Source organism: Somniosus microcephalus, chromosome 12 (assembly GCF_052327205.1).
Source record: "Somniosus microcephalus isolate GS21.2 chromosome 12, FLI_Smic_1.0, whole genome shotgun sequence".
Taxonomy (NCBI): domain Eukaryota; kingdom Metazoa; phylum Chordata; class Chondrichthyes; order Squaliformes; family Somniosidae; genus Somniosus; species Somniosus microcephalus.
Genome location: NC_140998.1, coordinates 131,237,719 through 131,255,284, shown reverse-complemented (window position 1 = coordinate 131,255,284; position 17,566 = coordinate 131,237,719). Strand labels below are relative to the sequence as shown.

The window sequence follows — 17,566 nt, the reverse complement described above, 5'->3', positions numbered from 1 at the left end:
CTGTTAAGTTACTTAATAGTCTATTAAGTAGCGGCATGGCAGGGCACCACAGTCCCGTGGAATGCACATCTTGTGAAATTCGGTATTGCCCCGTTTGGGGCGCAATTATCGGCCGGGCGCAAAGATTAGCGCCTGGCATTAATTATCGTCCCCGACTGCAAACTTGGCTTCTATCGGCCCTGGAGGTGATTGGAGCGCTAAATCAGGTGCTACACACCTCTCTTAAGGCGCTAACGCCAAGGAGCGAGGCGCTACCTCAGCGCGCTGGCGAAGCTCATGTGGTGTCAGTCAGCAATGCAACACAGGCACACTGGCGTCGGCCAGTTCTTAAAAGGGAGGGTTGATCTTGCTCTCCATCCACACCCTGCTCATTGCAGCCTTGAATCTCGGCCTGGAGAGACCTGTACATCAAATCTGCTGGAAAGAACAATGGAGAGACCCAGGGAAAGAGCTCAGAGTGCAGCCCCCATAGTCTCTTCTAAATTGATGCAAAGAATGTCAAATCAAAATGAACCTGCAAAGTGCTGCTCAGTACCCAAAACTCCTTCACACAGCATTGAATCTCTCCAGAAGTCTCTCTCTCTCTCAGAATGCGTGGTGTAAAAATGTCAGTGACAAAAAAAGGCAGGAAGCGGTCGCCTTTAAATAGCGCTCCCCCAGTCCCTTCCCGACTGCAAAACATTCCCCTCAACCTGTTGTTGCTAGCGGCAGGCAGAAAGGCAGAGGGCACCACTCAATATCCGGTCCGGGGCATTGCACGCTCGACTGACGTCACAATCTGCGGGCACAGGAGATCGTGGCGGTAGTGTTTAGTGCCACCGCAAAATGTCTGGTCAATTTCACGAGCGACGCAAACATTGCCGCGCCCGGGCGCTAGTTGCTTTACGACCCATTAGCGCCCTCTTAGGGAACTAACGGGAGGCGCAAAGCAACCAAATTTTTCTCCCCTTGTGTCATGTGGGAACTCCAAGACGCTTCCTGTGTCCTGGACAACTACATGTGCAGGAAGTGTCATCGACTGGAGAAGAGGTTTCGGAGCTTGAGCAGCAGCTGGTGTCAGTGCAGTGCATCCGTGAGGCTGAGAGCTACGTGGATAGCACGTTTTAGGAAGTGGTCACCCCGCAGCGTAAGGGTGTGCAGGCAGAGAGGGGATGGGTGACCGTCAGACAGACAAGGAGGATCATGCAGGTAGTCCCCTGAGTGCATCTCAATATTCAGGACTGAATGCTGGTGAGGGGGATGGTTTCTCTGGGGAGTACAGCCAGAGACAAGTCCACAGCACCACAAGTGGCTCAGCTGTACAGGGGTGGGGGGTGAAGGGAGGAGGAAGATCAGGAAAGCAATAGTGAAAGGAGATTCGATAGTTAGGGGAACAGACAGGCGCTTCTGCGGCCGCAGACGCAATTCCAGGATGGTATGTTACCTCCCTGGTGCCAGGGTCAAGGATGTCATTGAGCGGCTGCGGAACATTCTGAGGGGGGAGGGTGAACAGCCTGAGGTCGTGGTCCATATCGGTATCAACAGCATAGGTAGAAAGAGGGATGAGGTCCTGCAGGCAGACTTTAGGGAGCTAGGAAAGAGATTAAAAAGCAGGACCTGAAAAGGTATCTCTGGATTACTCCTGGTGCCACGAACTAGTGAGTATAGAAATAGGAGGATAGAGCAGATGAATGCGTGGCTGGAGAGATGGTGCAGGAGGGAGGGCTTTAGATTCCTGGGACATTGAGACTGGTTCTGGGGGAGGTGGGACCTGTACAGGCCGGACGGGTTGCACCTCAACAGAGCCGGGACCAATGTCCTCGCTGGGGGGGTGGGGGGGAACTGCAGGATTTGCTAGTGCTGTTGGGGAGGGTTTAAACTAATTTGGCAGGGGGATGGGCACCAGGACGTAGCATTAGAAAGGAGAAACACAGTGCACAAAGGATGGGGAGAGAAAGATAGCACTCGAGTAAGAAATAGTAAGGTACTAGGTGGGGTCAGATTAAGAGAGAATACAAGAAGGTCTAAGATGGGTTTACAGTGCATGTGTGTAGACGCATGAAGCATGGTAAATAAGGTTGGTGAGCTGCAGGCGCAAATAGACACATGGAGATATGATGTTGTGGCGATAATGGAAATCTGGTTCAAAAAAGGGCAGGATTGGGTATTAAATATTCCTGGATATCAGGTGTTCAGGAAAGATAGGGAAGGAAAGAATGGAGGTAGAGTGGCAGTATTGATTAAGGAGAATATTACAGTGCTGGAGAGGATGTTCTGGAAGGGTCAAGGACAGAATCTATTTGGTTAGAGTTGAGAAATAATAGAGGTGCCATTACACTACTAGGTGTATTCTATAGACCAGCAACTAGTGGGAAGGATATAGAGGAGCAAATTTGCAGAACTATAGAGTGGGGGATTTCAACTATCCTAATATAGACTGGGATAGTAAGAGTGTAAAGGGCAGAGAGGGTAAAGAATATCTGAAGTGTGTTCAGGAGAACTTTTTTGATCAGTATGTTTCCGGCCCAACGAGGAAGGAGGCATTGCTGGATCTGGTTCTGGGAAATGATGTGGGTCAAGTAGAGAAAGTGTCAATAGGGGAACATTTAGGGAACAGTGATCATAGTATCATAAGGTTTAGATTAGCTATGGAACAGGACAGGGAGCAATCCAGAGTAAAACTACTTAATTGGAAGAGGGTCAATTTCAGTGGGTTGAGAATGGATATGGCCCGGGTAAATTGGAATCAAAGATTGGCAGGCAAAACTGTAATCAGCTGCCTTTAAAGATGAGATGGTTCAGGTACAGTCGAGGTACATTCCCACGTGGGGGAAAGGTAGGGTAACCAAAGCCAGAGCTCCCTGGATGACGAAAGAGACAGAAAGCACGATCTTGCCAGCCCTGGGGAGGTGGATTTGGAGGCGGGACTGCTGGGAAAATGGCAGAATCTGGGGGTGGGTGCCCATCCTGCCCCCAATCCGCCTCCATGCCATCTTCCCAGGAGGCGGGTAGCCGACCCGCGCCGGGTCCTGTCTCCTGGAGGCGGGAAGGGGATTACAGCCACTTAACTGCCTGTTAACAGATAGTTAACAGGCAGATAAGAGGATTATCCCCATTTTATCCACACAAGTGTGGGCTTCCAGAAGGCTATGAACCCCGCCAGGGTCACTGAGGCGAGCAGTGGGTCTGCGGGGGGTCGGAGAGGTGCAAAAGTGCGCTGTGAAGGTAAGTGATGGGTGCAAGTATGGAGAGGTGAGTATGTGAAGTAAGTGGAAAGTGTTAGAAAAAGTTTATTTACCTTTGTTTCTTCCTGCAGGCTTCAATCGTTGGGGATGCGGAGAGTCTCGCATCTCCGCGGCAGAGATGACAGATGGCTGCTGCATTCTCCAGTGCAACAACCATCTAATTTCTGCTAAAGAAAGAGGTTTGATGAATCTTGAATTCAAGAACTCATCAAACCACAGAGAATGTCAGTGTTTGACAGCTTCACAGAGCTGTCAAACGATGACAATTCATCTGCCAAAAATTTTTGACAGATGAAACGTCATACACTGATGTTCTCTGTAACCAGCTTCCCCTTAATTGGCCTGCTAAGCCTGCTGGGCAGGCTTAACAAGGTCAATCAAGGGAAAATAGCGTGGTTTGGCGAGAGGTTGATGGAGGCGGGACTAAAACCCAACAAGTGGGAGTCCCGCCTCCAAAAGCTCCCCATTGGCAAAATCCAGCCCAGAGAGTAAGATGAAACAGAAAAAGGGGGGCATATGACAGATGTCAGGTTGAGAATACAAGTGAGAACCAGGCTGAATATAAAAAGTGCAGAGGGCAAGTGAAAAAGGAAATAAGAGGGGCAAAGAGAGATTATGAGAATAGATTGGCAGCTAACATAAAAGGGAATCCAAAAGAATTCTATAGGCATATAAATAGTTAACGGGTAGTAAGAGGAAGAGTGGGGCCGAATAGGGACCGAAATGGAGGCCTACACATGGAGGCAGAGGGCATGGCTGAGGTACTAGATGAGTACTTTGCATCTGTCTTTACCAAGGAAGAGGATGCTGCCAAAGTCATGGTGAAAGAGGAGATAGCTGAGATACAGGATGGGATAAAAATTGGTAAAGAGGAGGTACTAGAAAGGCTGTCTGTACTTAAAGTAGGTAAGTCACTAGAACCGGATGGGATGCATCCTCGGATGCTGAGGGATGTAAAGAACATAGGAACATAAGAAATATGAGCAGGAATAGGCCATTTGGCCCTTCAAGCCTGCTCTGCCATTCAATAAGATCATGGCTGATCTTCTACCTTATCTCCACTTTCCTGCACTATCCCCATATCCCTTGCTTCCCTTAATATTCAAAAATCTATCGATCTCTGTCTTGAACAAAGGTGGAAATCGCAGAGGTACTGGCCAAAATCTTGCAATCTTCCTTGGATACGGGGGTGGTGCCAGAGGACTGGAGAATTGCAAATGTTACACCCTCGCTCACTGCCTTTGTCCCACCAGTAAAAGAACACCAACACACACACGTGCACACATTATATATACATAAAAATTCTTATCTTAACGCATACTTTCATTTCATCCATCCAATCAATGATGTGAAGCATCTCCTGGAAAATCTTCTGAAGGGCCAAGTTCATTTCCAGCCTTGCTCGCCGAGCATTAAGGAGCTCCAACAGATACTCCCACAGTCGCATGATGTTTTCCTTTCTGGCATTAATACGTTTAACATCATGGTAATTCTCAGTCTCCAGTTCCTGTGACACATCCACAAGGGTCTGCACACGTTCCTCATAAGCAGCGATGTCTGCCTCAATTGCCTCATGCTTCTTCATAGCTGCTTCCACAGCAGGCAGGTCATAGCCAAAGTTATCCTGTGGACAAATTGTATAAATGAAACAATAAGAGACTGGAATTGCTCAGTGACAAGTCACATTCCTGTGACTGAATCCTACAAGAAACGGCAGACACGTACATCAACTTTGCCACTTTTCAGGCCAAAGAAAAAAGATGCTTGGATGTCAATGTATTGAAAACATGCTTGGCGCTATAGTAGAATGACAAAATTCTGAAGCATCCATACATCACTTTTGGTTCTCATTTTACGGTAACATGCAAGAGCACTGTGTCAGAAGCAAGAAACACCAGCACATTGAGACAGCCATTGGAAGTAGTAAATGGATCAGAAAAGAATTCAGCATGAAAACTAAACACAATGTAGACCACAACAAAACATTGCTCTATAATGTTACACTACTTCTTGAATACACATATTGTTTCCAGACCTGAATTATCAAATATATGCATTTAGCAGACTCATCCAATGCAGTGCAACAAAAATAAACACTAAGCACCTTTATCCTGGCTATAGGGTCTGAATGAACAGATTCTGTGGTGGGAAGAGGAAGGAGAACTGATCAATGCATGATTCAACACCTAAATGTCATCATCAGCTCCAAATCCCAAGGTCCAGAATAGAGCCCGTGTATCCAGACAATATAACCACAAGTAGATAGTTGCATTAGAAATTGTGCAGTGGCATTTGGAATCTGAAATAGTTCCTGTAGTGCAATAACTTTTTAAAGTGTTTTAAAAACACAATGGGCCGGATCTTGCTGGAAAAATAATGGTAATTTAACGATGCACACCATTATTAATGCCCAAATCAGCCAGCAAGTTCAGGGGGTTAAGAGAAATGCTGTGAATCTCCAGAACTTGCTGGTCGATTTATGCCGCTGCACCACTACTTTGCACAAATGGCATCTCACCCTCAACCTCCCCATTATTTTTAAGAACTTGCTGGATCTGCACATTAATTGCCCATTAAGCTTGGCGCAGAAAGTTAGGGCTGGAACTTTATCGCGCATGTATCTTTTTAACGACGTGATAATTGCTAATGCAATGCAAATCAACCAGAAAGTGAACAATTTAAATGGCACTATCTCATTCCTGCCTGTAGTCAATTGTTGTTAGAGATTTTAAAAATATCAAATTTTAAATTTCAAATTGTTTCTTGCTTTTCCTTTCTCTTTTTTGCTCTCTCTTAATGCAATCTTTCTTTCCCTCTCTTTCTCTTGCTGATTTGACTCTAATTCACCTTCCTTCTACGTCATTCCTGTTTCCTTCTCAATCCTTAAATCGATACACTGTTGGTTCCATCATAGAAACATAGAAGATAGGAGCAGGAGTAGGCCATTCGGCCCCTCGAGCCTGCTCCGCCATTCAATAAGATCATGGCTGATCATCCAAATTCAGTACCCTGTTCCTGCCTTCTCTCCATATCCCTTGATCCCTTTAACCTTAAGAAATATATCCAACTCCTTCTTGAATACATTTAATGAATTGGCCTCCACTGCCTTCTTTGGTAGAGAATTCCACAGGTTCACCACTCTCTGGGTGAAAAAATTCCTCCTCATCTCTGTCCTAAATGGCTTACCCCTTATCCTTAGACTGTGACCCCTGATTCTGGACTCCCCGACCATCGGGAACATCCTTCCAGCATCCAGTCTGTCTAGTCCTTCATTCACTAAGGTCCCAGATGGCCCGTTACGCTCGCCCTACCCTTATCAGCTCGCACTTCCAGCAAGTTACAGTGCAAAAATATATTGAACTGAAGGGTGCAGGAAAAAAATCTAGCTAATGGTGTACACCGCGAGATGCCCCGCTCCATCAAGATCCAGTCCTTTATCTTAGAATATAGGACTTGCGTAAGGAATGTGTGACTGTAGGGCCAGCCAGATTGGTGGATTCTAATAAACTATCTACTGATGTAAAGCAAAGCACTGCTCAAGTAAAACTGACAAAGAACTTTATTAATACTTTGCCTTCACCATCCTGAATTGCTGCTACACAAAACAATATTTTTTAGTGAAAAAACTCTGGGTGAGGGCAAAGAGTTAAAGACAAGATAATATGACAGACTTTGAATAATTGTATCAAAACAGACTTCAATATTGAAGACATTCACTATTAACATATATCTAAGCTAATGCAACAAATTATTGATTACACGTTCATGCTTAATATTGCTGATAAACTCCATACAGTGTCAGTGGTTTCCCTGCATATCCTTTCAAAAACTTTTCTTGCCACCTTTGAATTATAGTAATATGGGTAGGATTTTAAACTGGCGATAATGTCGTTCACTGAACATTTAAAAGGGCTTTACAGCTTAATTTTTAACTTCTGGTGATAAAACCACTAATTGCAATGGATTCCTGCTACACTCCCAATTTGTCACATGACAACAGGCTGAAGTGACCACAGTTGCACATTTCGGCTCATCTGCATACTGATCCCATTTCCAAAGTAGCACGCTCACCATCGTATCTGTCATTTCAGCAGTCACGAACACATGGTAAGAGGAAGGCAAGACAAGACTGTTTGGTTTCGGAAAATGATTAGAAAATAAAATAGAAGACATTGATAATACAGTTCCTTCAAATAACTGACCCTAAATTCCCCTTAGAAAATGTTATATTTATCTGCACTCAGAATATAAACCAGCAGTGGTTTTGGTTTCATACAATTAGCTACGGTAAGTATAACAATATAGCTGCTCCATAGTCAAGGCAAGGCATGTTGAGTGTGCAACATCACGTGACAAATTATGGACATTTTTACACATATATGTTTACAATTTGCTACTCAAGCACTTTAATTTTACATGAAAAGTATTGGAGATGGTGCAAATGCAGGTTTCTAATGTGTCACTTGTCTATCTATCGGTAACTATGCAGCATTTTACAACTTCTACACCCCCCTTTTAAAGTTGAGAGTAACATTTGTGTGTCAAAATGTGAAAAACAACATTAATTACGGTGGATGCAACAAGCTGGGTTCAACATTGATTTCCCATACAGTGAGCTATATAGTGGGGAAGGCAGGCATTAATGTCATCAAACCATCTTAAAGTCACAAGCAATGCTGTTTGGAGACCAGGTGCTTTCACGTAAAGAAGGAAGTGAATCCAGAAGGAGAAGCATCCCAGGCTTTCCCTGGTTATACACAGCATTGGCAGAGGCTTGTAAACAGATTGCTTGCCTGCTACATATGGTGTGAGGCCCAAGAAGAAGTATAGATTTGAAATTTTGGAGAAAGTAATAAACAGAGCTATATAAAGTGTGCCTGCAGCTATATAGTTCTGTGTATAAATTTTTTTTTAACATTACATTTCTCAGTTAACTCCCAGAGCATGTTTCAAATTTTGTTTTATCAGACATTAAAATTTCCACAGCTATATGGAATCTATGATTTGTGCAATCTGAAAGTTGAAAAGGCCTTTTTGTACTTTAGTGATAATGCTACCCTACCCCAGTAACTGCTGTTTGTGCATGTGTTTTCTATAATAAAATGGAACATTTCTTTACCTGCGAGACAAGCCGCTGATTCTCACACAACCACGTCTCCCTCATAAGTGCCTTGCGGTCAAAACGGCGAGCCAGCTGCTCCAGTTTCTCCTGTCTGATCAGTTCATTTCTAAGGGCTAGCTCACGTTCGTGCTCTGCTTTCTCCAGCCGCTCCCAGCCCTATTCAGAATTGCCAGATACAAATGCCACAAATAATGAGACGATGAGGTGATTTTAAAAAAAAGATGTACTGTGTCAAGATTTTTGCTTCATTTATACGGCACTGATTTTATTCCGTGGGTTGAAGTTATTGTTCTATTTGGATGGCATTGCCCTCACTTACTAGTTTCACAAAGAATAGAAAAAATGTTGCAGTGTGTTATGTTGCTAAAGTAATCCTTGGAGCCAGATCAGTGGGGGAATTATTGGTTTAATCCCATGCCCCGGAGTTCATTATCTCAGCCGTGCTGTTGTGGGGAGACTCCAAAAGTGACCAGGCAATTTTACAAGCTGTTTCAGCGGAGTCTTGCAAGCTGGTCATCTACTTTGTCTTCTCAGCTGAAGGCAGTGCATGACCCTATGAGATCATGAAATAAACTTCACCAATAAAGTGCAAAATGTACAAAAATTAACACTGAGGGAGAAGTGTTCCAAAAAATATTTTTACATAATCAGTATATGAAGAACGTTTTAGGATTGTGATTGAATCCTAATTTTTATTTAACTACATTTTCAATTTATTTGGTCTTCGCAAACATAAAATAAAACCAGGGGCTCAGTGAACATCTTGTAAATGTGCCATGTGTTGTAAAACAGTACCAAACACACCTAGAAGTACTCGAGTTTGATCCCTCGTCTCTGCTGATTTCATGATTTCTGTCGGAGAAGTAACGTGGGCCTTCAGTGTCCATAGGACTTGGGAGAGGGGCTAAAAAGTCAGCCAAGTTCCCGCTCCTGATCACTATCCGGCGACGTGTCAGTAAATACTTTACTAGATTGCGCTTTGCTGCAAAGCTGTTCAGAAAACCTACTAATGAAGACTGTTTAACCTCCTGTATGTAAACGGTCACCTAGGCTGGTATCAGAGGGCTGTCAGTGGATGATACGCAGCATCAATAACCACCTTTGCCTACATAGCACAGGTGACTGCACCCAACAGTAATTCACTGCATCTGATGCACTTTGAGACACCTGCAAGCATACCATATAAATGCAAATTCTTTTGTTCTGCAGGAGAGGAAAGGAGAAAAGCAAAGAAAATCGGGGAAAAATATATAAAGTTTTGTTGACTATTGAAAAGTTAAGAAAATTATAATTTATCTGCGAACTACAGATAGAAAGGAGCACTAATATGCTCTTGATATCTATAAATCTCCCTGAATGTTTGTTTAAATGAATACCAAGCATCAGCAGCTCTCCAGTACAGCAACCATGTGCGTTATCAGAAAGCCTCCTTAATTGGCAATGACATCTTTCCCAGAAGAACAGCACAGGGGATAAATTCAACCAACAGTTAAACCAACACAGTTAAACACACGTGGATTTATCTGTACTCTCAAACTGATTGATGGAAATAACAGGTGAATAAAGCTCCTACCCTGTTGATGTCTGAAATGAGCTTGCCCTCGTGCGGCGTATATACTTTCTGATTGTTGGCTCTCATCCTGCTCTGGATGGAGAACAGCAGCACCTCGAGATTCCCCTTCTCCTGGAACCTGTTGGAGGATGGCAGTTTCAGTTATTTTTGTTGTAATTCAAAAGAAACCTTTGTACCAAACCAAGCCAAAAATCAACATCAATGATGCGACAATCTTGAAAATGGTGTTGTGTGCTGAAAGTTTAACATTATAAGTATCGCAGAGAAGGGAGCCATAACAATATGGAAAGGCATTTCATTCGTCGTCTCAGACAGATGCCAAAGCAATGCCGTGCAGCTCTGCTGGTTAAGTTCTGTTACTGTTAAAGTCTATTTTTAGGCACCAAAATCATTCAGTATTTCAAGCTTTATGCAGTGGAGGCTTTCATGATTTAAATCTTGGGTCTTCCACAGAATGCACTTGCCTTTCAACAGTGCACAAGAAAAAGCGCTGTTTGAAAATAGATAGTACATTTCACACAGCGACTGATGCATTGGCTTACCAAATAGTGCTGGAATCTTAAGCAAAAATGTTTTGCATCAACTGGTTAATGATCTTTACCTGATCGTATACTGATTCTGACCTTACAGCACTGCACTGATGGGTAGGCTCTATGCTGATTTTCAAGTTGTCTGCATGACTGAGATTAGCATTGCACAGAGTGCCGGAAGGCTCGCTGGAGGCGAGTGCAAACTGCCTAAAGGGCTATAGCTGGTGTTGGAGGGCATAGCTGAAGGGCTATAGTTGGTGTTGGAGGGCGTTTTTGACTAGCTCTCTCAAAACTGTGGAAGATTTAATGGCTGGCTGGAAGTCCCAAATGAGGATGTGAGGAAAGCTATGAGGTGGCAGGCAAAACGAATGATCAGCTATCACATGCCAGCTGTTCTTGCTGGCAAGGGTAATCAAGCTGAGTGCAGCTGGAGAACACTAAGGCGGATGATGAGAGGCAAAGTAACTTCTGCAACTTACTTGGAAGGTTTTTCCACTGTGCGGTATGTGTTGAAGGCCTGCAGTTGTTGCTGCACTCCAGTCAATGAGTTGGCAAACTTCCGACTGTTGAGGACAATGATTGTTTGCTCGATCCAGGTTAGCAAGTCAGATGCCAGTTGTTCATATTTGTCGACCATTTTCTGCGTTTCAATTGCATTGTCCAACACCTGGGTAAAGATAAAGATATAGTTCACTGTAGGATATCATTCTGAGCTGCTGGAATAGTTTCAAGTTAATCAAAATAAACAAAACATGCTGTTATATGACTGATTGATGAGATACCAATTCGACTTACTCTTTCTTAATCATGGAAAATGCCAGATTTTCAAAATAAGGACACGAGATAAACAAGAGTGAGCAATGGTGTACAAAAAAAAATCACAGACTTCACAAGCTGTGAGCCCAGAGCAAGTGGGGTATGTAATCCTAATAACACAGGATTTTCCTGAAGCAAAGCTAATCATAAGTGAAAGAATTCCTCTATCTCTGTCCATGCAAAAAATCACACCTACACATGTCCTGCATTAGCACAGTTGTGACCTTGTGGGGGGATGGGGAGGGTGGGGGTAGAGGGAAGAAGTAAAATTTTCGAAATCCCACAATGTTGCAAAGGAACTTGCTCTTTCCCATAGTTTGCTTGAACAGAGTTGTTCGGAGCCAACTAGTTGGACCTATGGAACATGGTCTTAAACCCTAGATCCCTTTATGCTCACCACATGCCCATCATACCATCCGTGTGTCATGGCATATCACAGTGTGCTCCTGAGCACAAAGGTGAAATGAGAGTGACCGCAAACATAGAAACATAGAAGATAGGAGCAGGAGTAGGCCTTTCGGCCCCTTGAGCCTGTTGCGCCATTTAATGAGATCATGGCTGATCATCCAAATTCAGTACCCTGTCACTGCTTTCTCCTCATATCCCTTGATCCCTTTAGCATTAAGAAATATATCTAACTCCTTCTTGAATATATTTAATAAGTTGGCCTCAACTGCCTTCTGTGGTAGAGAATTCCACAGGTTCACCACTCTCTGGGTGAAGAAATTCCTTCTCATCTCAGTCCTCAATGGCTTACCCCTTATCCTTAGACTGTGACCTCTGGTTCTGGACTCCCCCGCCATTGGGAACATTCTTCCTGCATCTAGTCTGTCTAGTCCTGTTAGAATTTTCTAAGTTTCAATGACATCCCCTCTCATTCTTCTAAACTCTAATGAATATAAGCCTAATCGACTCAATCTCTCTTCGTACGTCATTCCTGCTATCCCAGGTATCAGTCTGGTGAATCTTCGCTGCACTCCCTCCATGGAAAGAACATCCTTCTGCAGATAAGGCGACCAAAACTGCACACAATACTCAAGGTGTGGTCTCACCAAGGCCCTGTACAACTGCAGCAAGACATCCTTGCTCCTGTACTCGAATCCTCTCGCTATGAAGGCCAACATACCATTTGCCTTCTTAACCGCCTGCTGCACCTGCATGCTTACCTTCAGCGACTGGTGCACAAGGATACCCAGGTCTCGTTGCACTTCCCCTTTCCCCAATCTATTGCCGTTCAGATAATAATCTGTCTTCCTGTTTTTGCCACCAAAGTGGATAACCTCGCATTTATCCACATTATACTGCATCTGCCATGCATCTGCCCAATCACCCAACCTGTTCAAATCATATTGGAGTTTCTCTGCATCCTCCTCACAGCACACACACCCACCCAGCTTTGTGTCGTCTGCAAACTTGGAGATATTACATTTAGTTCCCTCGTCTAGATCATTAATATATAGTGTGAATAGCTGGGGTCCTAGCACCGAACCCTGCGGTACCCCACTAGTCACTACCTGCCACTCGGAAAAAGACCCGCTTATTCCAACTTTTTGCTTCCTGTCTGCCAACCAGTTCTCTATCGAAGTCAGTACCTTACCCCCAATCCCATGTACTTTAACTTTGCATGCCAATCTCTTATGCGGGACCTTATCAAAAGTCTTCTGAAAGTCCAAATTCACCACATCCACTGGTTCTCTCTTATCTATTCTACCAGTTACATCCTCAAAAAATTCCAGTAGATTAGTCAAGCATGATTTATCTTTTGTAAATCCATGTTGACTTTGTCCGATCCTGTCACTGTTTTCCAAGTGCTCTGCTATTACATCTTTTATAAAGGATTCTAGCATTTTCCCCACTACCGATGTCAGGCTTACCGGCCTATAATTCCCCGTTTTCTCTCTACCACCTTTTTTAAATAGTGGGTTTACATTAGCTACCCTCCAATCCATGGGAACTGTTCCAGAGTCTATAGAATTTTGGAAGATGACCAGCAATGCATCTACTATTTCTAGGGCCACTTCCTTAAGTACCCTAGGATGTAGATTATCAGGCCCTGTGGATTTATCAGCCTTCAATCCCGTCAATTTCCCTAACAACATTTCCCTACAAATACTGATTTCATTCAATTCCTCCCTCTCATTAGACCCTATGTTCCCCGAAATCTCTGGAAGTTTATTTGTGTCCTCCTTTGTGAAGACAGAACCAAAGTATGTATTTAATTGGTCTGCCATTTCTTTGTTCCCCATTATAAATTCCCCTGATTCTGACTGCAAGGGACCTACGCTTGACTTCACCAAGCTTTTTCTCTTCACATATCTATAGAAGATTTTACAGTCAGTTTTTCTGTTCCCTGCAAGCTTACTCTCATATTCTATTTTCTCCCTCTTAATGAATCCCTTTGTCCTCCTTTGCTGAATCCTAAACTGCTCCCAATCCTCAGTTTTGCTGCTTTTTCTGGCCAATTTATATGTCCTCTCCTTGGATCATATGCTATCCCTAATTTCCCTTGTTAGCCACGGTTGAGTCACCTTTTTTGTTTTATTTTTATGCCAAACAGGTATGAACAACTTCTGTAGTTCATCCATGCGATCTTTAAATGTTTGCCATTGCCTATCCACCGTCAACCCTTTAAGTAACGTTCCCCAATCCATCCTAGCCAACTCGCGCCTCATACCATCGTAGTTTCCTTTGTTTAAATTCAGGACCCTAGTCTCTGAGTCAACTATTTCACTCTCCATCTTAATGAAGAATTCTATCATATTATGATCGCTCCTCCCCAAGGGGCCTCGCACAACAGCATTACTAATTAATCCTTTCTCATTAAATAATACCCAGTCTAAGATGGGAAAATATTGCAAAATATTGCAAACGCCAGTAATAAATTTATGCATAAACATATCACATTCATTCTGATAACTAATGACCCTTGTGCCTGCCATAGTTGAATAGATGTCATTGTTTGCAAGGCGTGAGATGTGGGTGTGAGTGTTGGTACGTACAGATTGTTGGTGGGTGAGTGCTGTAGGTGTGGTGCTTTGGGCAGTGTGTGAAGCTTGTGGTAACAGATGGTGGTATGTAACATTTGTTGAAGCATTCAATCACCCTGATCACCCGAATAAGGTGGACCTGCCATGAGCACACCTGCTTCAGTGCTCATGTTCCTTCTCTTTGTTGTGCTTCTCCTTGTTGAGGCAGCTGCACAACCTGTAATGCTGAGAATGAGGTACTGCAGTATCAATGAACCTTCCCTAAAAATACTGGGAAAAGCCGGTGGCAGTGATGAGTTGTGATTAGACTGCACCTGATATTGGTCCACCCTTTGGGCTGGATTTTGTGAATGGAGGCGAGTTGGAGGCGGGACAGCTGCTTGTCGTGTCAATGTACTACCTCCATCCTCACCTGACCAACCAGAGAGATTTTCCCCTGATTGAGCTTGTTAAGCCCGCCCTGTGGGCTCAGCAGCCCAATTATGGAGGAAGTCACTGACAGATCACGTCAACGTCAGACGTGCTATCTCTCAAGACTTCTTGAAAGGAGAAATGTCAGTGTTTGACAGCTCTGTGAAGCTGACAAACACTGACATTCTTTTTAGTTTGATGAGTCTGTGTGTTCAGGACTCATCAAACTGTGGTGTTGCCACATTGGGGAAACACTGTGTGTATGTAGATAAACCTGTATAATCCCCTTTTAACTGCTGTATTCCCCTCCCCCCGCAAGACAGTTGCAAGCTGAGAGGAATAAGGCACGTTCAGACTTGCCTGCTGCTGAGAGAAGGAAAACCAATCAGGTTCCAGCAGGTGACCAATCCGTGAGTCATCACAGGTTCGCGGGCTTCACGAATTCAGTACTGTATTGTGAGAGTTGGAGTAAAGACCTATTTCTTGTAGCTCGCTGTGTTGCCTATTTCTTTACGCGGGAGACCGTAGTCCCCCACATTGGTGACCCCGAATGTCGGCGGCCGAAGCCCCTGACTCACGCAGCCCTACAGAGACCAGCAACGACCCGATGGCAACCAGCAGCAGCTTGATGTCGACCGGCGCCGCGTCCTTGAAGCTCCCCACCTTCTGGGAACACCAAGCACCAGCTTGGTTCGCGCACTCGGAGGCCCAATTCACCCTTCGCAGGGTTCAAGACGATGAAGAAAGGTACCTCCACGTAGTCTCAGCACTAGCAAGCTCTACCGCCGCCGAAGTTCTCGACCTGCTGGGGAACCCACCACAGACCGGCAAGTACGCAACCATTAAGGGCCGCTTGCTGCAGGCTTACGGCCTGTCCAAGGAGGAGAGGGCCCGCAGGCTTCTCTCGCTACCAGGCCTCGGCGATTCTACCCCGACCCAGTTGATGAGCCGGATGCTTGCGCTCCTGGGCTCTGAACCGCAGTGCTGTTTGTTTCGGGCCCTTTTCCTCAGCCTGCTTCCTCAGCAGGTACAGACTGCCCTCGCGGGGTCCCCGATCATGGACTGCATACAACTGGCAGCCACCGCGGACAAAGTTTTCGCCGTCGCCCAACTTGGCTGTGCAGCCGCGAGGCTCCTCGACACCACCGAGTGCGCGCCGCCACGCCAGGCCGCAGAACTATGCTACTACCACGCGCATTTCGGCCACAAGGCCCAACGCTGCAGAGCACCCTGCTCTTTCGATCAAACCAAGATGGCCGCCCGGCCCAACACACCAGCCCCGCGCCGCCGCCTAGGCCCGCTTGACCGCACCCCCGCCGCCACAATGGCCATTGGCACCGCAGGTAAACTGCTGTACATAACCGACTCTCTTTCAGGGCGCAGATTCCTTTGCGACACCGGAGCCCAATGCAGCATAATTCCTGCCTCCCAGCTCGACATCCAGGCAGGCTGCAGCGGCCCACCCCTCGTGGCGGCAAATGGTGCAGCCATCGCTACTTTCGGAAAGCGACGGGCCGAGGTTTGTTTCAACGGCCAGCGATTTATGTGGGATTTCGTGACGGCCTCGGTGGCACATCCTTTGCTGGGCACCGATTCTCTTTGCGCCCACGGACTCCTGGTCGACGTCCACGACAGGCGCCTGATCGACGCAGCAACTTTCGCTTCACTGGCCTGCCAGCAGAGCAACAGCCCGGCCCTCGTCGGGTCCTGCTCCGCCCCGGTGCATGACGACTACGCCCGCCTACTCGCAGATTTCCCGAGGCTCACACAACCGACCTTCTCAGCCGCGGCAGCCAAGCATGGGGTCGAGCACCACATCGCCACTACGGGACCACCAGTGTTCGCTCGAGCCAGACGCCTGGACCCAGCCAAGATGACGGTGGCCAAGGAAGAATTCGCCACGATGGAAAAACTGGGCATCATCCGCCGCTCGAACAGCCCTTGGTCGTCCCCCCTCCATATTGTGCCCAAGCCGGGCGGTGGCTGGCACCCCTGCGGCGACTACAGACGGCTCAACGACGCCACCACGCCTGATAGATAACCCATCCCGCACATCCAAGACTTCTCAGCACACCTAGCAGGAAAGTCCGTCTTTTCCAAGGTCGACCTGATTCGCGGCTACCATCAGGTCCCCGTCCACCACGCAGATGTCCAGAAGACGGCGGTCATCACCCCCTTCGGACTGTTCGAGTTCCTGCGCATGCCCTTCGGGCTTAAGAACGCCGCACAGGCCTTCCAACGGCTCATGGACTCCGTCCTACGGGACCTGAGCTTCCTGTTCGTCTATCTGGACGATATCCTCGTGGCCAGTACCAGCAAGGCTGAGCACATCGCGCATTTGCGCTCCCTTTTCCAGCGCCTCAGCCAACACGGGCTAATCGTCAACCCGGCCAAATGCCAGTTCGGAGCAGCCCAAATTGACTTTCTCGGCCACAGAATCTCGCCAAGGGGAGCCATTCCCCTACCTTCCAAGGTGCAGGCGGTGGCGGACTTTCCCCAGCCCACCTCGGTTAAGGCGCTGCAGGAATTTTTGGGGATGGTCAATTTCTATCATCGGTTCGTGCCCAAGGCCGCCACACTCATGCGCCCCCTGTACGAAGCCACCAGGGGCAAAACGGGCAAAGAGCAACTCACCTGGTCCAGCGAGATGGCGACAGCCTTCCACCAGACCAAAAGCACCTTGGCCAACGCCACACTACTGGCCCACCCCATCCCGGGCGCCAAGACCGCCCTCACCATGGACGCCTCGGATTACGCCGTCGGCACCGTCCAGCAACAGTGGGTCGAAGGCGCGTGGCAGCCACTGGCATTTTTCAGCCGACAGCTGCGCAAGAACGAGCAGGCTTACAGCACGTTCGACAGAGAGCTCCTGGCCCTGTTCCTGGCAATCCGGCACTTCCGTT

The 17,566-nt window shown here is 46.3% G+C and overlaps 1 protein-coding gene across 2 annotated transcripts in view; it reads right to left on the bottom strand.

The window, feature by feature from the left end:
* LOC147109531 (spectrin beta chain, non-erythrocytic 1-like) overlaps positions 1–17,566 on the bottom strand; it is a 490,086-nt gene that overhangs the window by 200,804 nt on the left and 271,716 nt on the right. For both annotated transcript variants that reach the window (XM_086003569.1, XM_086003568.1), the window contains exons 9-12: positions 10,929–11,116; positions 9,920–10,037; positions 8,344–8,502; positions 4,546–4,848 (exon numbers count right to left, since the gene is read on the bottom strand). In XM_086003569.1, coding sequence (XP_085859695.1) covers positions 4,546–4,848; positions 8,344–8,502; positions 9,920–10,037; positions 10,929–11,116 — 768 coding nt within the window. The remainder of the gene's footprint in view (positions 1–4,545; positions 4,849–8,343; positions 8,503–9,919; positions 10,038–10,928; positions 11,117–17,566) is intronic.